Genomic DNA, 22,780 nt, shown 5'->3' with positions numbered 1-22,780 from the left:
TTCTGATCATTTCAACATCCATTATGTTAAAATGACATAGGTTCTGATTTTGAAAGAAAGGTCTTTAGCTTTTCCGGATCTTCAAAATATAAAGATTTATCTCCAGAAGATACCCTCATTTTTGCTGGGTAATACAATCCATATTTATATCCTTTTTCCTTTAATTGAGGTCTCAAGTCTAGGAATCTCTTCCTTTTGTTTGCTGTGTTTTTAGCAAAATCAGGCAAAAACCATATTTTGGATCCTTTGTAATTTAAATTTTTATCTTTCTTGGCAGCATTTAAAATTTCTATTGCTTGCTGGTATCTTAGCATTTTAAATATTAATGGTCTTGGTCTGCCTTGATTTTCCATATTTTTTAATGGGATCCTATGCGCCCTTTCTATTTCTAATGGCTGTTTAAAATCCAATTGCAGTATTTTAGGGATTAGATTTTCTAAAAATTGTATGGCATTTTTCCCTTCCAAATTTTCCTGCATTCCAAAAAGTTTTATATTCTTTCTTCTCCCTCGGTTTTCATAATCTTCCAGCTGATTTTTCAATTGAATCAGTTCCAAACTGTCATTTTTACATCTGTTTCCTTCACATTCTAAAACCTCCATTTTAGTTTCTAAGTCAGTTGTTCTTTTATTATTTATTTCCATCTGTCTGTGGATATTTAGTATTTCTTCCTTCATTTCGGCCATATTACTCACAGTCTCTTTAAGCATTTGTTTAATCTGTCTCAGTTCCTCCATAACTTCGGCTTTGCTCAGCACATCCGACTCTTCAGCAGGAAGCAGGACCTTACTCGGTGTAATTTGAACCTGCTTCTGCCTTTTCGCCGACATACCAGTTTCGTTTTTATTTTGTCGGGTGCTTGCCATGCTCCTGCACTTCTTTGATATTTTTCGCCGATTTTATTTTCTTCACAGTGGTCGTTAGGACCACGAAGACTTCTGCCAACCACAATGTCCAGTAGCTTGCCTTCGATGCCGTGCCGCACCAGCACAGAGAAAAAGCCGGCGAAGAAATAACAGATCTTTTGGCTCCCTCCCTTCAGGGCCTTACTTCAGTATCGGCAAAGGTTAGTATCAAGCTACCACCGCTGGCAGGCATAAAAGTTTCAGCACCGACAGACACTGCAGAAAAAGGAAAAGAAAAATCTTCCAACGGTGCAGAGGCTGGATACTCCCTCTCTACCATTGACGGAGTTGCTTCTCCACTGGACTGTCACTGTCCTTCTTCTTTTTCTTTTTGTAGAAATATCAGCAATAGTTTTTCCATCCATACGATCTAGTTTTTTCGCCGAAAATCAGCTTGAAAGGGGAAACTTTTTTTAAGAGCCGTTGCCTAGTTAAGAGGAGCGCCGCGATCACACGTCCATTTTGTGTGCGCGCTAAGCCACGCCTTGAAGTAGATTTTTTAACACAAGTAATTGCTGATTAGCTCCTTATTTTTGGAGAGTTAGTTTTCAAGGATAAGAACATAAGAACTGCCATCTCCGGATCAGACCTTCGGTCCATCAAGTCCGGCGATCTGCACACATGGAGGCCCAGCTAGGTGTACACCTGGCGTAATTTTAGTCACCCATATCCCTCTTTGCCTCTCGAAAGGAGATGTGCATTTAGTTTGCTTTTGAATCCTAGAACGGTGGATTCCGCAACAACCTCCTCCGGGAGCGTATTCCAGGCGTCCACCACCCGCTGTGCAAAGCAGAACTTCCTGATATTTGTCCTGGACTTGTCCCCCCTTAGCTTCAGTCCATGTCCCCTTGTCCATGTCACATTGGACATTGTAAATAATTTTTTTTCCTGCTCTATTTTGTCGATTCCTTTCAGTATTTTGAAAGTCTTGATCATATCCCCTCGCAGTCTCCATTTCTCAAGGGAGAACAATCCCAGTCTCTTAAGTCGTTCCTCGTATTCCAAGTTCTCTATATCTTTTATTAGCTTCGTTGCTCGTCTCTTCACCCTCTCCAGCAGTTTTATATCCGTCTTTAGGTTGGGAGACCAATGTTGGACACAGTATTCCAACTGTGGTCTGACCATTGCCCTATAAAGCGGCATTGTAACTTTCTCCGATCTACTCGTGATTCCTTTCTTTATCATGCCTAACATTTTATTCGCTTTCTTTGCCGCTGCCAAAGAATGATGCTTGTCTGGGCAGTAGTATCCTCACGCACACAGACTCTTGCGTACATGAAGTACATGTTATCCATTCTAGTGTATATTTATGAAGGGAATTTTTAAAAGTAAAGTAAAATTCTGGAATCTCAAGTGACATATGGTTTGAGAGACACTTTTAGAGGATGGGGTATTGAAATTCTGATAACTGGGAAGATCTGGAGAATCCAAGATTACATTACATTAGAGATTTCTATTTCGCCATTACCTTGCGGTTCAAGGTGGATTACAAAAGAGTTATAAATGGTGGGTTACAGTGGAAGATCATTGGTGAATTCAAGAGAAGTTGAGAAGAACAGGTAGTATCTGTGGAGCGGGAAGAAGGTGGGAGGAGGGAAGGTATTTGTGATGTTAAGAGTGTTTCATTTGTAGGTGTTCCCGGAGGCAGTAGACGCTTTAAATTCAATGTTAATAATCGCCATTTCAAATGGTGTTTCTCAATTAACTTAGGTGCTGGTAGGGTGCCTACTAGTGTCTAAGTTGAGGTGCCATTTGTAGAATTTCACCCTAAAATAATAATAATAGCTTTATTTATATCCCGTCATACCTTGTCAGTTCAAGACGGTGCACAAGTGGAGCTGTAAGGACAACGAAGTTCAAGTTTATTTCAAGTTTATTCATATTATTTGATTGAACGCTTTTCCAAATTACAAAGCGTTGTACAAAAGATAAAATAAGATTTAAAGAAATCACTTATACATAGTATATTAATCAAACATACAAGGGTAACTACTTTTAAAACCACTAGAAACAATAGGAAAGTGGGGAAGAAATACAATTTTTTAAAGAAAAAGTACATAAAAGGTAAGTACATTAGGGGGGTATGAGGAAGAAAGATCAAATGAGAGAGCTATTAGTAGTCTTGACTTAAGGGAGGTTGGAAACTATAAGATTTTACCGTGGAAGTGAACTTTCAGTTAAAGGCTTCTTTAAAAAGAAGGCACTTTAAACTTTTCTTAAATTTTTGCAAATCCTGTTCGAGTCTTAAGTATAAAGGAAGAGAGTTCCAAATCGTTGGAGCAGTTACAGAAAAGATAGAAGCACGGCGTGTTCCGATAATTTTTAAAGAGGGAACATTAAGAGTAGACTGAGAGGATGATCTAAGAACTCTTGACGAACTATGTGGAATCAGAAGCCTATCTATAAATGCAGGTGTATTTGTCTTTATTGTCTTGAAGACTAAAAGAGCTATTTTGTATGTAATCCTGTATGTTATTGGCAGCCAGTGAGCTTTTTGAAGTAGAGGTGTGACATGGTCAAATTTTTTTGAACCTGAAATTATCTTTATTGCTGTGTTTTGTATAAGTTGAAGACGCCTTATATCCTTTAGATATGCCCCTTTTAATAAGGAATTACAATAATCTAATTTTGATATTACTAGGGAGTGAACTAAAGTATTAAGGGAAAAAGTATCAAGAAGGGGGACAAGTGAACGAATCATTCTCAGCCTATAGAAACAGTTTTTGACCAATGCACTGATGTGTGAACGGAACGTGAGATTATTGTCTATTAGGACTCCCAAAATTTTTGTATTAGTAGTTTGATTAAGGGGTTTATTGTCGATTACGATAGGGTTAATGAGTTGTGCCCCTTCTTTCCCTGAAAAGAGCACAGTAGTAGTTTTATTGATGCTTAGAGATAGCTGATTGACATTAAGCCAGTCATGGATTTTGGCCAGCTCTTGGTTAATATTAGATATGTCCTGGGAACTTGTGGGATCAATGGTATGCAAAAGTTGGAAATCATCTGCATAAGCATATACTGTGAATCCGATGGATTGACAAAGGGTTAAGAGAGGGGCCAAATAGATGTTAAACAGTAATGGAGACAATATAGACCCTTGTGGTACTCCATAATTTGTTTGATAAGGTTTTGAAAAAGAATTTTTAAAGTACACTGTAAAGAATCTATCTGTAAAATAAGATCGAAACCAATCTAGTACTTGGTCTTTTAGACCAATGGAAGAAAGTCGTTGGAGTAATAAATGATGGTCAATTGTGTCAAATGCTGCTGCTAAATCTAAGGAAATGAGAATGACAGATTTATGTTGGTCCAGATAGTAGTGAATGGATGTGACGAGACCTACTAGTGAATGTTCTGTTGAATGATTTTTACGAAATCCTGATTGGTTGGGATGCAAAACCTGAGTTTTATCAATGAAATCTGACAGTTGCTGAAATACTACTTTTTCAGTAATTTTTGCTAAAAATGGAAGACTAGCTATTGGACGGTAATTTGAACAATCGCAAAGACTGATTTTTGAATCCTTAATAATTGGAAGGAGAACAGAGTGTTTCCATTCAGTCGGGAGAGATGAAGTAGACAGACTTTTATGAATAATTTGGAGAATAACTGGGCCAAATATTGAGAAATAACGTTTAAGAAGGAAAGGATTCAGTTTTAGAACCTTTTAGTTTTATAGTTTGAAATAAATGTTCTATTTCTGTTAAAGTTGGAAGAATAAACTTAGAACATGAAGCTTGTAATGACATATAACTTTTTTGATCTTCATCTGAGATATCAGTAATGGCGTTGGATAAGAATATGCTAGTGCTATGCTTGTCTAGACTAGTAGAAACATTATTAGTTATATTTGCTCTAATTGATGTAATTTTAGTATGAAAAAAACTTGCTAAACAGTTGGCAGAAGGAGTGTCTTCTGTTGAAATTACTGGTTTATGTTTGAAAATTGTTAATTGTTTTAAAATTTTGAAAAGTGATGAGGAATTCTTAGTCATAGAAATTTTTTTTAATGTAGTATTTTTTCTTTGTCTTGTTAATCATTTGACAGTAATGTTGAGAATGTTGTTTATAATTATCCAGGTTGTTTTGTGTAGGTTTGGAGCGCCATTTGCGTTCTGCTGAACGCAGCTGTCGTTTTAGTAAAGCAAGAGAAGAATTATACCAAGGGTTTTTTTTGCTTTTTAGGAGAGATAGTTTGGATTGTTATTGGAGCTATTTTATCTAAAAGAGATTGACAAGTATTATTCCAAATAATTAATTGGTCATTTATTGTTAAAGATTTAAATTTGTCTAGATCAAGTAATGGTGAAGTAATAAGCGAGTCATCAATATTTTGGAGGTCTCTTACCTTGATAACTTTGTGTGACCTAGGGGAGTCTTGATGAGGGTGTAGTTGGATAAGACTATGGTCGGACCAAGGAACTTTGAGTATTTCAGGTTCAGAGAAGTTAGAAAGTAATTCACAAGGAGCAAAAATCATGTCTAGAGTATGACCTTTTATATGTGTTATGCCGGTTTTTAATGGTATAAGGTTGAGATCATTTGTATGGGTAAGAAAGTCAGTTAGATTTGGGAGGGATAGATAGACCGAAAGGTGACTGGGATAAAAGGGTGAAGGGATGTGTAAGGCATGGTAGGTGTTAAGTCTGTCGTGGGGGAAAGCACGCTCCAGGGATTCAAGACAAAATTAGACAAGTTCCTGCTGAACAAGGACGTGCGCTGGGCATGATGGACCACTGGTCTGACCCAGCAGCGGCAATTCTTATGTTCTTAAGCCGAATAGAAGGGTCAGATAAATCTGTCAAACAGGTGGGTTTTTAGTGATTTCCTGTTAGTGGGCATTCAGAAAAATTGAAAGGGTACAGGTTCAGAACCAATTCTAGGAAGTTCTTCTTCACCCAAAGGGTGGTGGACACATGGAATGCGCTTCCAGAGGGTGTGATAGGACAGGGTTTCAAGAAGGGATTGGATGATTTCCTGAAGGCAAAGGGGATCAAAGGGTCTAGATAGAGGATTACTATACAGGTCCTGGACCTGATGGGCTGCCGCGTGAGCGGACTGCTGGGCGTGATGAACCTCTGGTCTGACCCAGCAGAGGCACTGCTTATGTGCTTAGTGGAACCAGGATGAAAAGTTTAAAAGTTACCAGGGTTTAAAGAAGATTTTAAAGGGTTTTTAAAGCCAAGTGGGTTTTTTCCTAGTTTGAGAAGTTTGGTATGTGTATTTTTTTTTGTATTGGTGCAATTTTGGTATTCGGTTGCTGATCTCAAGTTTCAAGTTTCAAGTTTATTGATTTTTTATATCCCGACCATAAAACAAATATCTGACCGGTTAACAATAAAATTTAAATAGGAAGAAATGAAATATTTAATGGTGTTTTAGGAAGATTAGTGGGAATAATAACAACATATAAAACGTACGGACGGACCTGACAGTGAGGGTAAGTGGGGAGGTAGGGAAAAAGTTACATAATCTTAGAAGAAGTGAGATAGAAGGAAGGGATATAACATAGAGGGCGGGGGTGCATGATATGAGTGATATGCGCTGAAGAAAAAAAAGATTAGATTTGAAAAAGGGAAAAACAAGTGGACAAAGAAAAGATTAAGATTTGGCATAGGCATCTTTAAATAGATAGGTTTTAAGATTAGTCTTAAATTTTGGTAATTGGATTTCATCCCGAAGAAATTGGGGGAGAGAGTTCCACAATGTGGGGGCAATTATAGCGAAGTTAGTATTCCTTGTGTAAAAGGATTCTTTTAAAGACGGAATGTAAAGGAGTTTTTGATCAGATGATCTTAAGGAACGAGAAGAACTTTGGGGGATTATTAGTTTATCTAGAAATAGGGGCAGGTGGGAATGTTTAATTTTGAAAGTAAGCAATATGATTTTATAAGTTATCCGATAAGTGACTGGGAGCCAATGGGCCTCTTTAAGAAGAGGAGTGACGTGTTCGAATTTACCGATTCTATAAATGAGTTTGATTGCAGTATTTTGAATAAGTTGCAGCCGACGAAGTTCTTTTTGGGGGAGTCCATTTAGAAGAGAATTACAGTAGTCTAAGTGTGAGATAACTAGGGAATGAATTAAAGTGTTAATCGAGTCAGTAGTTAAAATAGATCTGAGGGAACGAATGATACGTAGTTTGAAGAAACAAGTTTTTACAACAGAACTGATGTGATCGTGAAATGTGAGTTCGCTATCTAGGATGACGCCTAATAATTTTATTTTAGTCTCCATACGTAAGGGTATGGATTTGATGTATATTGTTCCTGGTATTGCTTCGGATTTTTTAATGGGGAGGAGAAGACCGCAAGATTTGTCAGCATTGAGTGATAGTTTGTTAGAGAAGAGCCAATCACTTAAGATAACCAGTTTAGTATTCAGATCAGTAATATCTGAATGGTTTGAGGTGTTAATCGGGTAAAGTAACTGGATATCGTCAGCGTAGGCGAAAATAGAGAAACCTAGTGATTGTGCGAGAGAAAGAAGAGGGGATAGAAAGATATTGAATAATAGTGGAGATAAGATGGAGCCCTGAGGGACTCCGAAATTTTGAATTACTGAAGAAGAGGTTTGATTTTTTATATGAACTTTGGAGTTGCGTTGATGAAAATAAGATATGAACCAGTTGAGAGCGGGACCTGTGATGTTACAATCTGTCAGTCTAGATAGTAATAGAGAATGGTCGATGCCCAGGTTTGCTGTCCTCATGCAGAGATCAGCATTAACTGCTTGAACAGTTGGGATGGTGACTTGGATCTATGGGCAGGTAGTTTGGTTTCTGTGCCTTGTGGTTTGAAGTTAGAAACATAGAAACATAGAAATAGACGGCAGATAAGGGCCACGGCCCATCTAGTCTGCCCACCTTAATGACCCACCCCTACCTTTCTCTGTGAAGAGAACCCACGTGACGATCCCATTTTGTCTTAAAATCCGGCACGCAGCTGGCCTCAATCACCTGAAGTGGAAGACCATTCCAGCGATCTACCACTCTTTCAGTGAAAAAGTATTTTCTGGTGTCACCGTGCAGCTTCCCTCCTCTGATTTTCCACGGATGCCCTCTTGTAGCCGTGGGACCTTTGAAAAAGAAGATATCTTCTTCCACCTTGATGCGGCCCGTGAGATATTTGAACGTCTCGATCATGTCTCCCCTCTCTCTGCGTTCCTCGAGTGAGTATAGCCGCAACTTATCCAGCCATTCCTCGTATGGGAGGTCCTTGAGTCCTGAGACCATCCGGGTGGCCATTCGCTGGACCGACTCTAGTCTCAGCACATCTTTCCGGTAATGAGGCCTCCAGAATTGTACACAGTATTCCAGATGGGGTCTCACCATGGATCTATACAATGGCATAATGACTTCAGGCTTATGGTTGACGAAACCCCTACGTATACACCCTATGATTTGTCTAGCCTTAGATGAAGCCTGCTCCACTTGATTGGCAGTCTTCATGTCTTCACTGATGATCACCCCTAAGTCCCGTTCTGCTACAGTCCTTGCTAGGATCTCGCCATTAAGGGTGTAACTTCTGCATGGGTTTTGGTTGCCAAGGTGCATGACCTTGCATTTTTTGGCATTGAAACCTAGTTGCCAGATCCTAGACCAGCGCTCCAATAGGAGTAGGTCGTGCGTCATATTGTCGGACATTGAGTTTTTGATCGTTACACTCCTTTCTACTACATTGCATAGCTTGGCGTCATCTGCAAATAACGTTATTTTACCTCGAAGCCCTTCTGCTAAGTCTCTTATAAAGATATTGAACAGGATCGGGCCCAAGACCGATCCCTGCGGCACTCCACTGATCACCTCTGTCATTTCAGAGGGGGTGCCATTCACCACCACTCGCTGAAGCCTGCCTCCAAGCCAGTTCTCAACCCATTTTGTCAAAGTGTCACCCAATCCTATAGAACTCATTTTGTTCAACAGCCTGCGGTGTGGTACGCTATCGAAAGCTTTGCTGAAGTCTAAGTATACGATGTCCAGGGGCTCCCCAACATCCAGCTTCCTCGTCACCCAGTCAAAGAAGCTGATCAGGTTGGATTGGCAGGATCTCCCCATAGTAAATCCATGTTGAAGGGGATCCCGTAGATTCTCCTCGTTCATGATCGTATCCAATTGATGTTTGATTAGAGTTTCCATCAGCTTGCTCACTATTGATGTGAGACTCACTGGTCTATAGTTTGCAGCCTCCATTTTGCAACCTTTTTTATGGAGTGGAATGACGTTAGCCGTTTTCCAGTCCAACGGGACTATACCTGTACTAAGGGAGAGATTGAAGAGCGCGGATAGTGGTTCCGCCAAGACATCACTCAATTCCCTGAGCACCCTGGGGTGCAGGTTGTCTGGCCCCATCGCTTTGTTAACCTTGAGTTTAGACAGCTCACAGTAGACACTGCCTGGCGTAAACTCGAAGCTACTAAACGGGTCTACTGAACAATCCCTCGTCTGTAGCAGAGGGCCAGATCCCGGCTCCTCGCGGGTGAAGACCGAGCAGAAGTATTCGTTTAAAAGTTTAGCCTTTTCCGAGTCCTCTTCTACATAGTTCCCGTCTGGTTTCCTAAGGCGGGATGGAAACATTTCTTTTTGGCTGATGTGAAGAATTGTTTTATCTGTGAGAATCTTCTGGGAAGTGTTTTGAAAAATTCTCTGAGTGACAAATCTGTGGTGCTGATTTAGGGAGAAGATTTTATGAGAGGTCCTGTGTGAGATTCCTGTGGTGAAGCGAGGTTGTGAACTGCTTTTGAAACCTGATGTCTGGAGATATTTTCAGTCTCTGTGTAATAAGTCTGTGGTGCTGATTTCTGGAGAAGTGAATGAGATGTCCCGTGACAGATTTCTGTGGAATGTTGTGAGAGGTTGTAAAACTGCTTTGGGAATAATTTCTGTAAAGATTTTGGAGATTTGGGGAAAAGATTGATATGCATGAAATGTTTAGAGCAATGGTTTCAAACTCGCGGCCCGCCAGATACTATTTTGAGGCCCTCAGTATGTTTATCATAATCACCAAAGTAGAATAAAATAGTTTCTTGATCTTTAGCTATAAATTACAATATTATTATTAAGACTTAGCTAAAAGGAAAGATTTATAAACTATAAAGAGTTTTACCTCATGCAAAATTGTCATTTCTTTAATAAGACATTAACTATTTTTTCTGAGGCCCTCCAAGTACCTACAAATCCAAAATGTGGCCCTGCAAAGGGTTGGAGTTGGAGACGACTGGTTTAGAGGAAGGATGAGTTTTGTGATTATACAGAGGAAATTGGGGGAGGGAAATAGTATAGGGAACATCAATTATTAGTTTTTTCCTAGCTTAGAAAGTATTTTAGGCAACTGTGAGGTTATTAGATTTAGGATAGGGTTTTTTCTTATTGATTTGGTTTTAGTTAGAGTAGTAGGTTGGTTTCAGGACGAGAGAGTCTGCTAGCAAGAGAACGCCAACATGGGACCCCTACACAGAAAGGACAGAAAGCCGCAAATACCCTAATCTGGGGAAAAAGAAGAACTGTACAGAGGGGAAGTAGAATTTCATTGTCTAGATTTAATATACAACAGTCCCAAATTGATCAGAAGTATAACTACTCAAACACAGCAAAAAGGCCACCAGTAGACCTAAAGAAATATAAATAGCTCATACATAGAGACGAAAACTAAATATCTCAAGTGCCCGAAGACGGTGACCAGAGCCAATCATAGTCACTCGACTTATATCAGGGCTATCATTGATACAGCGTCTTATTTTCTCTATGAGCAATAATTCTTTAAGAAAGTAGAATTATAAACTGATATAGGCATTAATTTATGCTGTATGATACTTAGCTCGGGTCATAAATCACGCCCGGCTTTCATCCCCTGATGGAAGATCTCCGTTTCGCTCTGGATAAACTAATGAGAGCTTTTTCAGGACAGCATTATGTTATGCCGATTATTCTAAAACAAAAAAATATATATATGTATGCATTATTTTATTAAATTATTAAATTAAAACCCCATATATATATATACCACAGGCTAAAAACAACTAGGTCTAGCCGGCACGGAAAGAAACAAAGAGACCACCCACCTTAAATTTAAGCCACTGGCAAAACTACCGAGCTAAGTATCATACAGTATAAATTAATGCCTATATCAGTTTATAATTCTACGTTCTTAAAGAGTTATTGCTCATAGAGAAAATAAGACGCTGTATCAATGATAGCCCTGATATAAGTCGAGTGACTATGATTGGCTCTGGTCACCGTCTTCGGGCACTTGAGATATTTAGTCTTCGTCTCTATGTATGAGCTATTTATATTTCTTTAGGTAGATTTAATATACAGCATTTGTTTATTAAATTTTATTTCTATTTAAAATTTTGAATCCTTAGTGCTTCTTTATATCTATTTTTGGTTATGGTTTAATTAACATTTTTATTTACAGATTAATTACATTTTATTATTATATATTTTTTTGTGTGTAATTCACTCCTTCTCCTGGGGAAAGGTATCAATTTAACCCTCGGTGTTCACGTCTACAAACAAACTTTTTTCAAGAGAGTTACCTTTACCTCAGTCAGAAAAGGAAGGGGTTACGCTAGTGAGTTCAGGATGAGGTCACTTAGGTATTGTTCCAGATCCCTGCTTGAAAGGAGAGTGTCCTGTTAAGGAATCTTTTGAATTTGCATCCTTTGGGCGAAGGAAATGTGAACATTAGTGTTCTTTGTGGAAAGCGGAGTTTGTCCGTTAGGGTGAGGTGCGGTGCCGAAGAGAGTCTTAAAGCAGAGGCAACCGAATTTGAAGATAATTCTGGCCTCAATAGGTAGCCAGTGAAGTTTCTTGTAGTATGGGGTGATGTGATGTCGGATTTTTTCAAGTCAAATATTAGTCGAATGGCTGTGTTCTGGATAAGTTTCAGTTTCTTGATGGTATTTTTTTAATGTGAGATCCTAGGTAGATTATATTGCAGTAGTCCAGTGAGTTTAGAACCAGGGACTGGACCAGCAGTGAAATTGAAGTATGGTTTTAGGGTGCGTAGTTTCCATAGTAAGTGGAAGCATTTTTTAATTAGGATGCTGGTATGAGCTTCTAGTATCAGTTGCTGATCTAGGGTGACTTCTAGGATTTTGATGGTAGGGTTAATTGGTAGGTTTCTTCTATTTAGGTTGATAGTAGATTCGGTTGGTTGGTTTGTTGGGGAGGCCATCAATATTGACCCTGTAGGTCTCATAGACAGAAATGAGAGTACTACATAGTAATCAGAAAATGACTGTTACTTTCTAATAAGGACTCTAAGTTTACAGTGTAAACATACTGAAACATGCGTTGTAGCTTCTTGGTCCTTCTGAGAATGGATTGGACTCCCATGTTAGTACTACTACTATTTATTATTTCTATAACACCATAAGATGTATGCAGCACTGTACATTAAACAAGCAAGAGACAGTCCATGCTCGAAGAGCTTACAACCTAATTATGACAGACACACTGGACTAAAATGGTGAATAACTACAAGGGTTTTTCAAAACGTTTCTGCACTTTCATGTTTTTGTGCTCAACCACAAACATTAGTAGGACGCTGGGAGAAATGTATCATAAAACAGGGTGAATATGTGGAAAAGTAATGTAATTTGCTTTTGAAACATTTAATAAATAGGGTGAAAACTTTTTGAAGACCCCTCATTTGCGTAGTTCACGTAGGGAAATACAAACGGATGAAGAGGTAGAGAGGGTCGGGGATGACAGACAAATGTGGTGCTTTATAAAGTGGTGGGGTTAGGACTTAAGCGCAGCTTCAAAAAAGTGGGCTTTCAGCCTGGACTTGAATCCCGCCAGAGACGGAGCCCATTCTAGTTCAGGAGCTGGATCTTGTCAAATCTAGTTTCTACCTGGACTCGGTATTTTGGGAAGATTTTCGGCACAGTTGGATTTTATTCTAATTTTATCTTTTGCATTGGTTGGATGCAGTGGCGTACCGAGGGCAAGGAGGGGGGAAGGTTGGCCCACCCCAGGTGCATGGAGTTCGGGGCTATGTGGTCCACTGGCCCCTTCCCCTTTGACATCAACTTCCTGTTCCGGGCCAGGGGACCAGCAGAGCTGGCAGCTGCACAAAGATGGACCGCAGACCAGTGATCACTTCAGCACCCCAAGCTGCCTGGGGGGGGGGCTCTACTCCAGGTTTTTGCCCTGCCAGGCACGCCACTGTTTGGATGTGTGTGTTGTGGTGAGTGTGGGACAACTTTACTATCATAAATGGATTTCTAATTATTTTTAAGTGTTGCTAATTTGTATTAATGTCAGCCTGTAATCTCATGGTGAAGATCATTACCCAGATTGCTTGAGCTAACTACGTCAGAGCCAGTATCAGTGTGGAAGTCCAAACCAGCAGATACTGAAATGTGCAGAGGTCACCGGAAAAGTCATTTGACAGATCAAGTTGTGTCCAAATAACCACGGCAACTTGGCTTATCTGAATTCCATGTGTCCTATATTTAATAGAACAGATCTGGCTACAGTTGCTGGATAGCTTACCCCCTCCCCCACCTTTATCAAGCTGCGCTGCTGAGAAGCGCAAGTTAAATGCCAAGCTGCCCGTTCTATTCCTATGGGTGGCTCGGCGTTTATCTCACGTTGCTCTGCATAAAAGCGTGCATGTGGGGGGGGGGGAGGGGTTAATGCATTATCGCACCAAGAAAATTCAAAAGTTGAGCTGCCAAATATACTGGTCTAAAGTTTTAGGTGTAAGTTCAGACTTTTCTTTAACCAGACTTAATAATACTCGTATTAATTGGTTAATTAGTCAACGGTTCTATAGTGTTAAAGTTTATTCTGTCTTCTTTCCCTTCCCTGATTGTGAACAAATATTAAGGTTCTGTATGAAGTCTGAACTGAAGGGAAATGACAATCAGAGGAGGGGCCAAAAGTATAAGCCACACCCCCAGGTATCCTCTTGACTTCCCTTCAGGAGTCATCTGGGTACCTTTTTGTCACTTATTCATTTTTAAAACGTCCAAATTGTATTCTGGAGATTTTCTAAAAAGTTTGATTATTTTTTATTTATTTATTTTAAAAATGTATATACCGTTTAAGACTAAACGGTTTACCTACACAATGTTAAAATGACGACAAAATAAAAGCAAATACATCATAAAATAATCATATAATAAAAAGGAAATACATACAATCCTCAGGGAAATATCATAATGTGGAAAGAAGAGCTCGTAGATAATTCATCAATTTTAGCTGAAATGACTAAATAAAAGGCATCAACGAAGAGCTGCGTCTTTAGTAATTTCCTGAACCTACCCTTTTCACAGCAATTTCGTATCTGACCCACTAAGGAGTTCCATAAATTAACAAAAAGACCTTTGACCTGTCTCAGCAAGTCTTGGTTTCACGGACGTCTTCAGTCAAGCTAAACTCTCTGAACGCAGAGATCTTTTTGGTGTGTAGTTGAGGATATTACTTTTAAGTAATTCTGGGATGTTTCCATACAAAAATTGATGGCAAATCATTGCTGCTTTATATTGGACTCTGAAGGCGACCGGAAGCCAATGGAGTTTTTGGAGATATGGTGAAATATGGTCATATTTAGACACTCCCATTATGGCAGAAAAACGTCCAAGTCATAACCCCCTCCCTACTCCCAACAATATCATGCCCTTAATACTCCCCCTTGAAATTTAGATGAACTGCAGACAAACAGTATAGAAATAGAATTTGGATGGTTTAGCGAGAAAAACATCCCTCTGCCACATTTAGCCACTTTTTGGACATTTTTGCTCTTTTGAAGCCCCAACCTCGTTTCTCAATACACAACCATGTGCCAAGAATTAAGGCGGTCGTGTGATCTTCGTTTCTACTCCCCTCTTGGCGTCAGTTCCCCCTCCTCCAATTGTCCTTTCCCTTCAGTGCAGACTTTATACAGAGTCTGGATATTCATTCTCAGTCAGGGAAATGAAAGAAGACAGAATACAATACACTTTGCAAAAATAATTGAGGTCTGACAGAATCGAAAGTGGCAGAAGGTCTTACCTTCATTAGAATCATCGCCCAGTTCTCCCAGAGTGAAACAGGTCAGCGCAAGAAGCAAGAAGATCTTCATTCTCAAGGGAGATGAAAGCACGCCTTCTCAACGGTTAACCCTGTCATTAAATTAATTAGGAAAAAAATATTTATAAATGCATTTTTGATTGGAGAAATAATTTGGCTAGTGGTCCACTTAGCAATGCAATGATGTGAAATATATACCTTTTTTTAGTTCAAAATTTTTTTTATTGAGTTTAGTAGAGTACATGAGAGGAATGGGGGGGGGGGGGGGCGCTAGAGTGCCTGAGAGGAATGGCAGCCTGATCGAGTTGCTCTCCCCACAGTGTTATTAGTTTCAAAATAAGGACTGAACATCGATTAAGAAATTCTTCTGGAACCTATAAATTCTACTATCAACCTTCTTTACTACTGGAATATCTACAAATAAAGAAGTGATGGCCACCAATAAAACTGGAAAAAGGCACAAACCGGAGCCCCGATCTCCCTTCAAGACACCTCTGCCATTGTCAGAAAATGGCAGCATGTCTGAGGTTCTTGCTGAACTTAAAACTTTAAGAAATCTTATGACAGAATCCAAAGAAGAAATAATGACTGACACAAGAAAGATTAAAAAAGAACTTTCCAACCTGACATCGGAGATGGCCCAATTTAAGATTAAAAGATAGCAATTTTAGAGCAAGAACTTGATGATGCCAGTGACCGTGCCCGTAGGAATAACTTGCGAATCCTTGGGATACCTGAAGGAAAGGAGGGCACAGACGTTGTTAAATTTGTGGAGCTGCTAATACCAAAGTTGCTTGATATGACTTTTGAAAGGGAATTTGAAGTGGAACATGCTCACCGCACACCAGCAACACGGTCAGCTAACAGCAGATATCCCAGACCGCAATTGCTGCAAATAATGCAGAAGGCTAGGTCACTGGCTCCAATTCAGTATGAAGGCAATACCCTGCTTTTTGTGCCGGACCTGAGCAAGAGATCTGCTGAGACACGAAAGAAATTACTTGCTTACCGCCCTCAATTGAAGAACATTGGAGCCCGATTTGGCATCTTTTATCCAGCCCGTATGAGAGTCACGTTCCAGAATTCTACAAAGGACTACACTAACCCCAAAGATTTAGCCGATTTCCTTGAAAAGCAAAACCCGACCCCAATAGACAAGGCTTGACACGTGGCAGGCCAGTGAATGCTGCTGTTTTGCTACGCCATATTGGAGCGCCTTTCATCTACGAATGCTCTCAATTACAGCCCTTAATTGGTGCTGCTTCTGTCCTCTTCCGATGTTTTGAATGTCTGACCTGCTTATTGACTTGCTGTTTTCTTTGACTCTGCTGAGCTGTTGATTGCTGATTATTTCTCCACTCCTGCTCTCTATAATTTGTCACGGCTGTTTGCAATATGGCACCGTTCCTTGCTGGGACCCTGGACTGCTCTTTCCTCCTCGGTTTTGTTAGTGAACTGCAGTAACTTTTCTCCTCCCACAATTGTTATATCTTGCGTGAATTACTATACAGTCAATCTATTGAACATCAGGCAGCTCTGTTCAGAACTGTTTTCTCTGGATTGCCTATAAACGAGATGTCACACTGTTTTCTGCACCTCTTACAATAACTTTCACTGCTTCATTCACTGTTCTGATCACACAGTGAAATATATACCTTAACCATTACATTATATAGAAACATGATGGCATATAAAGGACAAATGGCCCATCCAGTCTGCCCATCCAAAGTAACCATTATCTCTTCCTCTCTCTAAGAAATCCCATGTGCCTATCCCAGGCTTTCTTTAATACAGACACAGTCTCTGTCTCCACCAGCTCTTCTGAGAGACTATTCCATGCATCTAGCACCCTTTCTGTAAAAAAGTATTTCCTCAGATTACTCCGGAGCCTCTCACCTCTTAACTTAATCCTATGCCCTCTCATTGCAGAGTTTCCTTTCAAATGAGACACTTGACTCATGCGCATTTATATTACGTAGGTATTTAAACGTCTCTATCGTATCTCCCCACTCCCTCCTTTCCTCCAAAGTATACAGTTTGAGATCTTTAAGTCTGTCCTATACGCCTTATCACGAAGACCACACGCCATTTTAGTAGCCTTCCTCTGGACCGACTCCATCCTTTTTATATCTTTTTGAAGGTGCGGCCTCCAGAATTGTACACAATATTCTAAATGAGGTCTCACCAAAGACAATACCTCCTTTTTCCTACTGACCATACCTCTCCCTATGCACCCTAGCATTGGAGCAGTTACCACTGCTGCCGGCGCTAAAACCCACGCCATGTGTTCGTAAAAGAGGGGAGTTTAAGCCTTGAGGAATGTTTACTTTTTCTTTAAAGATGTCCTGTAATATTTCCTCTTTCCACTGCCCTGCATTAAAGTTTTCGGGTCTAAGGAGGAAAAATAAATGTTTTTCCCTTTGTTTATAACTCCCTTCCCCCTTTTTACTAAGCCATGGTTGAGTGCTAAATTTAGCCGGAGTGCTAAATGGTCTGATACTCATAGGCGCATTGGAGCGCTCCGGGCCGCGGTAGAAACTTTTACCGTGGCTTAGTAAAAGGGAGGGAAAATTTCCTCTAAAGGTCGTTACCATTCTGTATTGCTTTAAGAAGTTAAATACTTTGCTAAAATATAAATAAATAATTTTTAAAAACAATGATGCTAAAAGTCAAGTTTCAACCCCCAAAAGATATACCACGTAATAAATAAGTGCGTTCTGAGAACATAAAGATTTGGCCTTTATCTGCTGTCATAGTAACATAGTAGAGGACGGCAGATAAAGACCCAAATGGTCCATCCAGTCTGCCCAACCTGATTTCTTCTTAGCTATTTCTGGGCAAGAATCCAAAGCTCTACCCGGTACTGTGTTGGGTTCCAACAACTGAAGTCTCCGTCAAAGGTCATTCCAGCCCATCCTCAACCAAAAGGCCATATACAGACATAGAACTAATCACCCAGCAGTATGTAAATATATAACGAAAAACAAACCTAAATACTGCAAATACCTAGCAATGCACGATAGTGTTAGTAGCCCAAAAGATTGAAAGGACTATGGCCTCAGAATCGGAGCCTACGCATTGCCATAACAGTCACAGACTGGGAGTAATCTGCGCAGTGTAATCGCTCCTGCTCCAATCATCGGCCCACACACCTGCAAATTTTTATTTTTTTTTTTATTTTTTTTTCAAAGCAGCTGACTGCCATCTTAATCTGCTTTGAAATCTTGTGACCAAGTGCAGTAATGTGAGTACTGTTATTACTTTTTTCAATCTTTTGTTTAGTATGTTTTTTTGATTTTGGCTGTTTTGATTTTATTTTTACAGTGAAGCCTTGATTCTTTGAATGTCCTGGTGGCCCTGACGCAGCGGACGACTTAAATCAGTAAAGTTCTGCGAAACGCTGGCCGCGTCGGCATATGAACACTAGTGACTGTTCTTCTCTGTACAATCAGTTATAAAGCTAAGTTGCTTTTTTGGTCTTTTTTATATATCCTGGCTTGCACTTATCTTCATATAACCCCATAGGGATGGTAATTTCATTTAAATGCTTTGAAAAAACCTTTAAAAAAAAAAAAAAAAAAAAATTTGCAGGTGTGTGGGCCGATGATTGGAGCAGGAGCGATTACACTGCGCAGATTACTCCCAGTCTGTGACTGTTATGGCAATGCGTAGGCTCCGATTCTGAGGCCATAGTCCTTTCAATCTTTTGGGCTACTAACACAATCGTGCATTGCTAGGTATTTGCAGCATATACAGACATAGACCATGCAAGTCTGTCATGTTTCTCTGTTTCTCTCAGTGAGGTGCATCCACTTCAAACTGACATGGGAAACTTGAACAAGATTTCCCATGTCATTTTAAACCCCAAATGACTGGAAAAACCCACAAAAGTTTGGGGGGGTTTCTGTGCTGTGAAGCAAACGTTATGGCTCCCTTATGCAGAGATCACAGTCTACTTTAGCTGTGATTATTTCCCTCAGGAGTGATAAGAGAAGAGCTCACTCCCATTTGAAAAAAAATGCTGCCTCCAGCTTTTCATTGCTTCCTACATGAATTTGCAGTCAGAAAACCACTCCTGTGCTTGGACAAATGGAAGAAGTAGTGAGGACGGTGGAAACGGATTAGAGGGAGCAATGACTACCGAGGGCAATTTATAGCAGGGGTCCTGTTAAGGAGGACAACGAGAAACCTACTTAGGCTCTGCTTTATAAAGGCCCTTAGGAGCTACTGCAAATGGCAGGAATTCAGTATTTATTTATTCAGTTTTCTATACTGTGCTCCCAGGGGAGCTTAGAACGGTTCACATGAATTTATTCAGATACTCAAGCGTTTTCCGTCTGTCCCGGTGGACTCACAATCTATATAATGTACTTTGAGGCAATGGGGGGATTAAGTGATTTGCCCAAGGTCACAAGAAGCAGCGTGGGTAGGAACCCACAACCTGAGAATGCTGTGGCTGTAGCTTTAACCGCTGTGCCACACTCTCCCCTTGCTTTGCTTTAGAGCCTGTTCACGTACACATGTATATTAACATATTTCATTATCTCTATACAGACTACCAAACTCCAACCAAACCCCATGCTGCATATTTTGGGCATCTTAAAACTGGCATTTTGACGTCATTATTGTATGGACATCCAAATCCTAATTTTACAAAGGCAGACAAGGGGGCATAGTCTGAGCATGTTTGGGGTAGAAGGACCTAAAAAAAAGGGCATCCAGCTGGCATTACAGAAGGGGAAGAGGTGCCCATATCTAAAAAGAAGGACGTCTGTATTTAGACCTGGTCCAGCTAAGTCCAGAGTCCACAAAAGGGTTCTGATTGAGCAGATGTCCACTGGAGGGATGAAGGCATGACACCTCCTTAATTACCCAGTGGTTACTGTGCTCTTCCCCTCCCCTCAAATTGTGAACATATAAATAGCCTTACTGGTTCAGACCAACGGTCCATCAAGTCCAGTAGCCTGTTCTTACAGTGGCTAATTCAGGTCCCTAATATCTGGCCAAAACCCAAGGAGGAGCAACATTCCATGCTATCGATCCAGGGCAAGCAGTGGCTTTCTCAATAACAGACTGTGAGCTTTTCCTCCAGGAACTTGTCCAAATCTTTTTTTAAAAAAAACCAGCTACATTAACTGCTCTTACCACAACCTCTGGCAATGCGTTCCAGAGCTTAACTATTCTCTGTATGGAAAAAAAATTAATTCCTCCTATTGGTTTTAAAAGTATTTCCCTGTAACTTCATCTAGTGCCCCCTAGTTTTTTATACAAGGGGCTATTGAAAAGGTCGCCTTCGATGAGATTGCCCCAGCTTTGTAGGTTGGGCTAACTTTTCAGCGGCCCCTCATGAACCACTTTGACATCCTATAATGGAAAAAATGTCCGGCAAATTCATACAACTGCTTGAGAGGTCAATATGCATAAAGTACTTAGGTAGACCTTTATTTCATAAAATGTGTTTTTTCTTCTATTGCGGTTCCAGCCTCTCTCTGCCCAGACTCCTCTAAACATGCTCCTGTCAAGGAAATATTCAAATTCATTTCTCTTCCTCTGAAATCATTATTACATTAGTAGAACTAGACATATAATTAAAATTAGCCCAGCTTGTTCCATTTTTTTTTTCAGAAGCTCTTCTGTATATCTTCAGAGCTTAGCAGGGCATGTTTTAGTTATAGGGGAAACTCCCATAAGCAGGGCCTGCAGCAAAACAGCAGTATTTTATTTTATTTCATATTTATCTTTCCTCCAACAGAAGGGAAGAAGTGGCTCACCTACTGAAGAGGGCTTTAAACTAGACTCGTTGGGGACTCGGTGATCAAAGCCCCTGGGTGAGTCTAAGAAGCCCTCAGGCAAGTGAATCATTAAATACCTCTACACCAGTGATTCCCAACCCTGTCCTGGAGGAACACCAGGCCAATCGGGTTTTCAGGCTAGCCCTAATGAATATGCATGAGAGAGATTTGCATATGATGGAAGTGATAGGCATGCAAATTTGCTTCATGCATATTCATTAGGGCTAGCCTGAAAACCCAATTGGCCTGGTGTTCCTCCAGGACAGGGTTGGGAACCACTGCTCTACACACACCGTTTTCAGTTTCTTCAACATGCCCAACCACAATGTTTTGTCTTATTTAATCTCAAGCAAATGTGAGATAACTTTATAGCCGTGGTCTCAAACTCGCGGCCCGGGGGCCACATGCGGCCCGCCAGGTCCTATTTTGAAGCCCTCTGTATGTTTATCGTAAACACAAAAGTAAAATAAAACAGTTTCTTGATCATATCTCTCTTTAGCTATAAATGACAATATTATTATTAAGACTTAGCCAAAAGGAAAGATTTAGAAACTAGAAAGAGTCTTTACCTCATGCAAAATTGTCATTTCTTTAATAAGACATTTACTATTTTTTTTCTGAGGCCCTTCAAGTACCGACAATTCCAAAATGTGGCCCTGCAAAGGGTTTGAGTTGGAGACCACTGCTTTATAGCATCCTGTTATTACCCGATGCAAGTTTTTAGAAAATCGGAGAAGCTGCAGAAGCCGTCCGGCACCAGAGATTTACTAGGATTGGCGGAAAATTCACTGTTTGGCACAGAATTTCATTTACTTTTCATCTCGTTGGTTTCTTTTGTAATATTGATAAGTGATATTAATTTATGAATGGATGCTACAGACAAATAAATAACTCTGTCATCTATTCTGCTAATCATCTGCTCCAAGCAGCAAAAAACAAAACACAAAAACACCCCCAAAAAACATTTATCATATGAAAAAAAAACTATGGTAACAACTTTCCCCTTAAAATCTGAATAATCTCATGGTGAGACCTCAAAGACCAAAGCAATAACAAGTCTGTGTCACACATTTTGTGCTCTTAGATCAGAGTTTTCAAACACCAGTAAAATGGGGATCTGTCTTACCTTTAATGAAGGTCCTCTGGTAACTGCGGCTGGATGGATTCAGAGGATGGGTCCAGTGATGCTGTCTCTTAAGTTGAACGCTGACCTTTGGGGGCTGGCTGCAAAGGATTCAGCCAACTGATTGCTCACAGCTGCTCAAAACTCCAGTTTCTTATTGTGCAAGATGTACATCTCAGATTGTAACTCTTCAAGGGGAGGATGGACTTGAGATGGAGTTATTAGAGAACCCAGTAAGGCTATTCCTCAGAATGACTGATCTCTACCCAATTTGCTCTCTAGAATCTAATTGCCAACGTAACAACTGATCCCAATCTTATTGGAAGCTGAATGATTCCTTGTACAAAATTGTGAGATATAAGAAACTACATGGTATGGTATGGATGCCTTATGGTGATAAACAAACCTTTCCCTAGACGTTCTTGACAGAACTTAGATGCTTGGAGCTGTTTTTAAAAAGTATCTAAGTGCCAAAAAGGTACCCAAACTGAGCAGATGACCACTGGAGGGATTAAGGAACGACCCCCCCGCACTCCTCCAGTGGCTACTAACCCTTCCCACCCCCCAAAGATCAGAATGAAACAGTATATACCTGTCTCTAGAACAGCAGCACCTGGTAGAGCACACAGGTGTCTTAAGTAGCCTGGTGATTGGGCTAGGGAACCATAAAGAGAAGGAGCCAGGTCCATAAGCCTACGAAAACTCTACTGTATTGCCATAAAGGTGCCACCTGGAGCTATAAGGCTATTAGTGTGGTAAGCAGGAGGGTATAGTGGGTTTTGGAGGGCTCACCATACATTAGAAGGAGGTTATGGTGACACCCTTTATGTGAAGTTCACAGCAGTGCCCTCTAAGGTGCCCCACTGCTCTGCCATTGCAATGCTGGCCTCTCCCGCATCCAAATGGCTTGGGTTTCGATGCTTTGAACTTGGAC

At 40.3% G+C, this 22,780-nt stretch overlaps 1 protein-coding gene across 1 annotated transcript in view; it reads right to left on the bottom strand.

Annotated features, from left to right (window-relative positions):
* Positions 1-21,897, bottom strand: part of LOC117356839 (scavenger receptor cysteine-rich type 1 protein M130-like) — an 89,218-nt gene extending 67,321 nt beyond the window's left edge. Inside the window, exons 1-2 of the mRNA XM_033936596.1 lie at positions 21,850-21,897; positions 14,914-15,023 (exon numbers count right to left, since the gene is read on the bottom strand). Coding sequence (XP_033792487.1) covers positions 14,914-14,983 — 70 coding nt within the window. The 5' untranslated portion in view covers positions 14,984-15,023; positions 21,850-21,897. The remainder of the gene's footprint in view (positions 1-14,913; positions 15,024-21,849) is intronic.
* Between the last annotated feature and the right edge of the window lie 883 nt (positions 21,898-22,780).

Source organism: Geotrypetes seraphini, chromosome 1 (assembly GCF_902459505.1).
Source record: "Geotrypetes seraphini chromosome 1, aGeoSer1.1, whole genome shotgun sequence".
Lineage (NCBI taxonomy): Eukaryota > Metazoa > Chordata > Amphibia > Gymnophiona > Dermophiidae > Geotrypetes > Geotrypetes seraphini.
This window is presented reverse-complemented; position numbering and strand designations above follow the sequence as displayed.